The 8,087-nt window shown below is 37.5% G+C and overlaps 2 protein-coding genes across 3 annotated transcripts in view; one reads left to right on the plus strand and one right to left on the minus strand.

The window, feature by feature from the left end:
• CCPG1 (cell cycle progression 1) overlaps positions 1–4,332 on the plus strand; it is a 25,276-nt gene extending 20,944 nt beyond the window's left edge. Inside the window, exon 11 of the mRNA XM_015639110.2 lies at positions 50–4,332. Coding sequence (XP_015494596.1) covers positions 50–87 — 38 coding nt within the window. The 3' untranslated portion in view covers positions 88–4,332. The remainder of the gene's footprint in view (positions 1–49) is intronic.
• The window catches only part of PIGB (phosphatidylinositol glycan anchor biosynthesis class B), an 8,635-nt gene extending 568 nt beyond the window's left edge, over positions 1–8,067 (minus strand). Inside the window, exons 1-10 of one of the 2 annotated variants that reach the window (XM_015639114.2) lie at positions 7,927–8,067; positions 7,591–7,708; positions 6,841–6,945; positions 6,575–6,705; positions 5,836–5,976; positions 5,357–5,408; positions 4,703–4,914; positions 3,420–3,484; positions 1,466–1,676; positions 541–721 (exon numbers count right to left, since the gene is read on the minus strand). In XM_015639114.2, coding sequence (XP_015494600.1) covers positions 541–721; positions 1,466–1,676; positions 3,420–3,484; positions 4,703–4,914; positions 5,357–5,408; positions 5,836–5,976; positions 6,575–6,705; positions 6,841–6,945; positions 7,591–7,708; positions 7,927–7,937 — 1,227 coding nt within the window. In that variant the 5' untranslated portion in view covers positions 7,938–8,067. Of the gene's footprint in view, positions 1–540; positions 722–1,465; positions 1,677–3,419; positions 3,485–4,702; positions 4,915–5,356; positions 5,409–5,835; positions 5,977–6,574; positions 6,706–6,840; positions 6,946–7,590; positions 7,709–7,926 lie in introns of those variants that run through there. The other variant, XM_015639112.3, reaches the window with a different exon arrangement.
• Positions 8,068–8,087: the final 20 nt, after the last annotated feature.

The raw sequence follows: 8,087 nt of genomic DNA on the forward strand, positions 1-8,087 counted from the left end.
GACAACCATCATTTCAACAGTCCCTGGGAAGCTTTATCCTTTATTTTAGGAAAGCCTGCTAGAAAAAGAAGTACCTATCCTGTTTGATCCTGTCTGAAGCGGATATTCACCAGCCACCACTGTTTGAGTGCATGGACTTCATTAAAGATTTGAGGGGTTAAAAGGTACTGTGACTGCAGGTGTTTTTGCTTTTCACTGTTGCTTACTTAGAAGTGCAATTTCTGGGGACAGATGGCACATTTGTTTTAACATGGATTGAGAAGAATTCCATTAAACATTACTTTGTGGCCTGTAGAATTTGCACAGAAGAGAGGGCATATTAAATATGAACATTAAATATATATAAATGTGAACATTAAATATATATCAGTGGAACGATATCAATACTCTTATTATGGACTAGAGGGGTCAATTTTAATATAAGCTGTGTTTTAAAAAGTTGTGGAAAACAATTTTCAAAAATTTTAACTATAACTCTTCCCTAATTTATTTTGTAACTTATCCTCAGAGGTAGTTTGTTTCACCTTGCAGTTACCATACCTGTTCTAGCACACTGAAGAGGATCAAGTGACTGGGTAGTAACGTGTCATTGTAAAACTCCTTATTCAGCCAGCCAAGTGGGTTAGAGTAAAATACATCTGCTTCATCAACATAGCTCTCATTGCCAGTTAGGTTTGGGGGACACTGAAGGAATCTCATTTTTAGAGGACAGTGAACATGACTAGGGAGAAAAACAAAAACAAATATTTCATGATAAACTGACCAGAATCAGAAATTTGAAATGACTCATCTAAAAGGTACCTCAGTCAAAACAAAAACCAATTAATTTTTTTTTTCCTCAGAGTAGTATTTTCTTCCCTTCAATACTTCATATGGAAGCAAAGCAGAACAAGCAGACTCAGCTCCAAACTGCTGGGACAGTGTTGTTAGCAGTTAATAGAAAATACATTTATCTTAATAAAAATACCATATGTTCAACATCAGTTTCTTAAAAAGGTACTTTCCCATATCAGCTTCACTATATCTGCTTTAACACTTTGTTTACTTTCAGGACCTACTGCAAACCTTCTGCAGTGACCTAAGTCATTCTGTTATAATGTTTCTTTACTACCTAGCAGCAGAAGTAAAATCAATACAGTTTGATGGTAACAATTAGTGTTTGGTTTTGCTACAAATGATACCATAATGAAGAAGTATGACTTACTCAGAGAAGTCATTAGATTTTCTGCATATACTCATACAAAGCTATTTCACAAAAATTAATAAAGCTTAGATGCTGAATTTTATTCTGTGGTATAGGCATTTGGTTTATATCCCCTATTCACTCTATTAGCTGTATGAAAAAGCAAAAGTCTTCCTGTATACATTTCTCTATCTCAATTTATTAAGCCATGGAAAAAAGAAATCTTGATTTGTGATTAAGAGTTTGGATATTAATGTAGTGCATTGTTAACACTTTCAATACCTGTAAAATGGAGTAGAGTGGCATGGCATCAGTATGAAGACAAAAGCTTGTGACTGCTGAGAGTTATTGCAGAGCTGCTGGATGTGACTCATAACATCCAGAGTGCCTCGCTGGTGAACCAAGCCTGTGTACAGGGCTGGGACTAAATTGGATAAGAGCAGGAAACTTGCTGCAGTTTTCTTCCATGCTTTCAGGTGTTTCAATGAATATCCTATAGAAACATTTGAGTAAATTTGGGAAATAAACAATTCACACATTTCTGAAAATACCCAAATACGGGGGCAACCATTACTCAGTCAATAACAACACTTTGCTTTGAGATACTTTACTACAGTATTGTCTTCACTCTTTGAATGGAAATTCAAACGTTAGACTTTGCTCTTTTAATTCTTGGATTTAATGGAGTAAATCTTAAGCACACACCTGTCTCCTGAAATACAGAAATATAGTTTCAAAACCAGTGCTTTGTCTCTTTAAATTTAATTTCTTGTAGTGAATAATAGTCCATTCAGTAGTTTGGATGAATGATATATGGCAACTTTCTGAGGTGTTCTGATTCAATCAAGTCCATGTAGAGCCAGAATAAATGGTAACTACATGTGCATGGCTGTGGTATTATTTTTCTCCAAAATGCTGAAAATTACAACATTCCTTTATTGTTACTGAATTTTGAGCTGCTGGACTTGGAAGAGCATACTCCTTCATTTTTTTTCCCCATCTCCCATTGCTGCCCCTTTTCCTCACTTTTCTTGAAGGACCTAATAATGGGAAAAGGCAATTCTCCTGGTGGGAGATGATTGCAGAAGTTCCTTTCTCACATCCAGCTTAGACGAATACGGCACAGACACCAGCTTCATGTTGCAGTCAGTCTGAAAACTCTTTTCAAGTCACATGCTTGTTGGTAACATGAGAAAAATAGTTTATGTAGCTTTGTGACACCTGTACTGAATCACTGAAAACAAGCTACAAGGCATGTTCCAGAAATCAGTAACAAACAAATTAAATTAGTCTTCAGTTGGTCAGTTCTGCCAAATTGTATCTTGGATGAAGATTAAGTCTACAATTCACTTGTGGTTTAAACACAATTGGTAATATTCTATTATGGGCATTTTTTATACTGCTTTTGTGAAACACTCCTGGCTTATGTTTGTGTGCTTGGAAATTACTTTGAAATTCAAGTGGAGTTTTTTCTGCTTTATTTTATAATGTTTTGAGCAATTAAGATCACTTTGTAACCATGGACTTATCAGAAATAACTTCTGTAGTTTTTTTAAGTATCCAAATGGATGATAATGAATTGATAAATTGAATAGATGACCTCATTCCTTTACAGACATGAAAGCTGAGAGATACTCACTATTTTTTGTTATTTGACTGGAATTCTTCAGCATGTAAGGTAGAATGGGTTCATCTTACTGCTACCGAACTAAGCCAAGACTTATTACATATTTGATTTTAGCAGAGAGCAAAATTATTGAAATAAGATTTACTTTTGTTTAGACTAGAGAAATAGGCTAAAGAACTTGTATTTAAACTGAAGCTATATAGCTTCATGTTCCAGAAGTTTTAATCTTTCATTGTAACATCTGAATCTAGAAAAGGGTAGTTTAACTTTATCTTGCATAATGAAAGACATTTGTCAAGCATATCTGAAAGTACTCTGCAGAAGAATACTGCAAAGAAGCCAAGGAACAAGATTCATTTTAAGGGTGGCAGTGCTGAAAAGTTAGGACACAACTGTCATGTTTTTGCAGGAATACTGTTACCCATGCTGAGGATTCTTTATCTGTGCTATAGTCACTTGCTCTTCCTTATCTTTTTTCTTTCTTTTTTTAACTAGCTGTAAGAAATGGCTAGGCTAATTTTAATAATCCTTTATCAAATACCTACATTGACCATTAACAGTCTCTCTCTGGGTAAAAATTATATCCAGACATTTGAAACCAATGCTTACCACAAAAAATCATGCAGAATGGCAGTACTGGATAGATGAACCTGAATTCCTTATGGCTCAGTGTGCTGTAACAAAATATATAATAGTACATCAAGAAAGTTAAATGCTTCAGTTCTATTGGCAGAATGTGTTTCAGAGCACAGAGGACTGGAAAAGCACATGCATGTATTAAGAAGCTTTTGGTACTGAAGCAGTTGGAAGTAAAAATCCAAATTCTCACTTTTGAAGAACATAAGTCCATTTGAATTATTTAATCAGTTTAAACCAAGCACTGGTAAAAATTCCTGGCTACTAAAATTAAGTGGTCTGATTCCTTGACAACTACATGTAATTTAGCCAGTACTTCACCCATCTGTTTTCTGAAATAAGACACAATATATAGTGTGGATGAAAAGCTAAGACTCAAGTGCCCATTTATATCTAGCAAATTAACAGTCACCCCTGCAAATACAACAATAAACCATTTCCCATGCCGACTTTTTTGGGGATTACCGCAACACTCATGTCTTGCAAATCAAAGATGTTCTTACAAGACTACGGGAAGTAAAAAAGTCCTAAAGCCAAGAGAGCTACTTCCAGTTTTGAGCTGGAAAGAAGAAATGGCATTTCTGGTCTTGCTACTGTTTTGCTGTAGCCTATTACTACAATAGCATAAAAGTATTTATTGCTTCGTATTTATTTACATGCTGTATTTTTTCTTGTCTGAAAGTGTCTCTCCTGTTAAAGCTAGAGTTAATTCTGATGCTTTAGAAAAAGCTTACCTTTTCTTATACTTCTGAGCTTAAAATTAGAAATACAGCCTTATGATAGTTGAGCTGTGTGCAAACTTGTGAATGGAGTAAGTTGTAGAGGGCTAAGTACCTCTCATCTTACTGAGGATGTATTAAAGAATGAAATGAAATGGTGTTTTCATTAATAGGCATCTAGTGAATTCATTTTTCTAACTAGTTCTATTTTTGCTTAAACCCCTGCTGGGTAGTTGAGTTGAGATTTGGGGATTTTTTTAAATTTCATTTTCTGTTGCATTTCATGATGAATTATTTTGCTCTCTAAAGGTCTAATAAATTCTAAAGATATTGTCACATTTTGGTGACAATGCATGAAGCAGTTTTACACAAAATCCTAGAACCAGTTTTATATGACTGCATTTCTTGGAGTGTTTGAATAGTTTCAAGTTTTCTATCACCTCACCTGAATACTATGCTACTTGGTTCTGGGGTGGACATGAGCTTTGCAAAGAACACAACCAGTGAGAGGCAGTAATTGCACTCAGGAGAGATTACCTGTACACCAGCACTGTCCAGATCACTGCCAGTAGAATGATGCGGTACCTCCTTGGTGCCACTGCACAGCCATGAATAAAGAAAGGCAGATGGGGACCCAAGATGACTGGGAGTCCCTGAGTGAAGTACCAATGCCAAGGATGAGAGCCGTAAAATGTTCCCAAATTCTGCAGCACGTTGAATTTCAAGAAGTTCAGCTGAACCAGTACCCACTGGAAGAGGGGGGGGGGGAGGTAAACACAAATCCAAAGTCAAACCCAACAGCTACATTGAATTACACAGTCATCACTCGCCCTATATAATTTTCATTTTTCACATTTTCACTCCTATTTCAGGTTGGTTTTTTGGGGTTTTTTTCACTAAGACTCAGCATGGACTTCCTATATTTAGCAATTAATCACAGAAGTGTGTAATTTTGTTGATAACTATTGAGGTCTGAGCATACTGATTTTATGTAGCAGTCCATCATTTGAAATACCTGAAATACCAGTGTTCAAGGGTTTGTAGGTTAGGATGTATGATTATACTCACCAGAGATCATAGGCCAGACACTGTCACAGAAACAAGAGAAGTCAGAGAAGACTGAAATATCCATGAATGCTAAAATACTAAACCCCAACCTTCTTCTTACAAGACAAGTTCAAAACAGCTTACCTCACCAAAAAACACACGGTCAATTATTAAAGAGGTTCCTATTGTGACCAATCTGCAAAAATGAAAAGTTTTTTGCACTGATATTGCCTGAATTGCTTTTGTCTTTGGAGAAGATTTGCTGTCTTCTCCAGACAGCTGTCAAAACTCTGATTCCTAGTATTTTAGAGGTTATCCATACTCATGACCATTTTACAGTGGCCACCTGCCATCGGCTGGTATCCTTGGCACAATCCCAGATTAAACTGGAATGCTGCTCATGTCTCACCATAATGACATCTTTCCTGGTGGTTTTTTTGCAGCATATACAACAGTTTAAAGGAAACATTCCCCTTCCTTAAACTTTTGCAAAAGGACAGGACTCTGTTCTCTTTTTCATTTACATGATACCAGGTTTTTTGGCTTGTCTGCTTTTGTAGTGGTAAAACCCATCTTAAGATGTAGCTATGCACAGTCCCAGTTTAAACTGAGAAAGAACTTACCCAACTGGAATGCAGTTGTGTAGGATAAGATCTGCTTTCCTCTGTTCTTGCAAAAAATGGCTGAAGACCAAAGGCATCCACGGAATAACAGCAGTGGGACGAATAACAATTGCAAGTGCTACCAAAGCTAAATACTTACAACTACAAGATAAAAACATAAAAAACCCAGCAGCTTATCAAAAGGTCTGGTCAATTCTTTTGCAGACAGTGACATTTCAACAACATTTTTAGTCATGTCTCTGGCTAAAAGTTTTTCATACTGCAGGTAATTGACACTCTGAGTGCAGATACTCTGTTTTGCTTGGAAGGTTGCAGCTCTAGAATTGCTTTGTTGCAATAGAGTTGCTAACTAGAGGTACCTACTTTAAAATACTGAGCAGTAAAGAAAATTGTGACCACAAATTTCTGACCCCAAAAAGCCTTTTTAATCTTTTCCAAAGTTACTATATATTCCAGTTTATTAAGGTTTAAAATAAAGCTTCTCATAAAGTCACACTTAGCAAAAGGAAACAGGAGTAGCTAATTTTACATACCAGCTATAACATAATCTTAAAAAATATTTCGAGGAAATACTGGAGTATTCCTTCCATGAGACAGAACTCTTGCTTCATGAATGAGGGGGCTTTTGGTTGCCTTAGATATTAAGAAAAAAACTAGCATTTTAAACAGTATCAGTAGACTTGTGTCATCCCAAACCAAAAATTTGGACTGTTAGTACTATTAAGAGAAAGTGTCTCACCTGTTCCCCATCTTGGAGCCTTTTATTGGATAATAGGAAAGAGCAAAAATGGTAAGAATAGTCTCCATGGTATTTGTTAGAGTTCTGGTACAGGAATACCATGTAAACCAGGAACAGAGTTGGCAGAAGAACTGAAAATAATTATGAACAAATTAAAACAAGTTCACCTAAATGAAAGTGGCAATTCTTCAAGGTGTGTCATATAATTTTGCTGTTATTTACCATACAAAACCAGTGTTTATTAACATGAATAATTTATGACTCACCACGAACTTCGCTGTTTCTGAATTTTCAAGGTGTTGCACTAATGAGTAAAGCTTCACATCAGCAAAAGCAGCCAGCACTGCCTGTGCAAGCCTAGGGACCCAGATCTGTGTAAGCAGAGAGAAAACTCTACTTGCAACAAACAAAGTTAAATTCCAAGTTTTAAGAGAGGACTGAATTAGTGAATAACTGTTCAGGTATGAATATAGTGAACTGGTGAATATTCTCTATTGCTTTTTATGATTTTAAAAATGAAACAGTAAGGTTCTAGGGTAAGGATAGTATTTCTACCAAAACAGAGAATGTCTAAAGTTCAGCTCAAAGTGTTTAGAGATGGAAAGTAGAATTATCTGGTTTACATCTCCAATAGAAATCAAAAGGGACTGTTAGTTATTGTGGGTTGAGTACAAATATACATTGCTAAACACTTTGGAAAACTGAATTACTGTGCAATTATGATGTACTGGCAAACACAATCAGTATGAAACTCCAAGAAACTGATGGAGGCCAAGAATAACCCTCTACAGTGGCAGGCACCAGTGCTGGAAAGCTATGAATGAATGAATCTATGAATCTATGAATGAGTTCTGCCCCCATGGGAAATCAGTGGGGTCTCTGTACTCACATATCTATAACTGCCAGGCTCAAGGCTTTGCATTTTACTCGGGCAGTGATAAAAATACACTGTGTTTAAATACAATGATTTAAAATTGAATTTTAGTAGCAGATGCACATTTTTTGATGATACTCACCAGCAGCTGAACATTATCCTTAGCCAGCAGCTGTAATACTTTGTACATGCTTGCAAAGATCAGTGGGTACGAGTAGCCCCTTAAGCTACTTGTCCATTCCCAAGTCAGGTAACCATAATTATGAATATTAAGGACAGATCATGACCAACTGAAAGGAAAAGCTTCACCCGAACCATCCTGGTCTAGACGTTCCCCCTTGGGCCAGAACGGTGGGGTGTTTGTTGCTGGTCAAGCCAGCACCTTACTCCCGGGGAAAGCCGTACCCGAGCGCTCCCCCGCCCACGGCACGGCGGGACCCGCGGGGAGCGATGAGGGGCCGCGGCAGGCGAAGGATATTTGAAGACCATGCGATGGGCCACCTCCAGCGACTGCCAGTACTCGTCCGGGACGAAGCTGGTCTGGACGAGGAAGCAATTGAGCGTCCGCAGCGCCAGAGCGAGCGCCAGCAGCGGCGCGGGCGCGGCCGTACCTGCGGGGGCGAGGCTGGTCCGTCACAG

Source organism: Parus major, chromosome 10, assembly GCF_001522545.3.
Source record: "Parus major isolate Abel chromosome 10, Parus_major1.1, whole genome shotgun sequence".
NCBI classification, from domain to species: Eukaryota; Metazoa; Chordata; class Aves; order Passeriformes; family Paridae; genus Parus; species Parus major.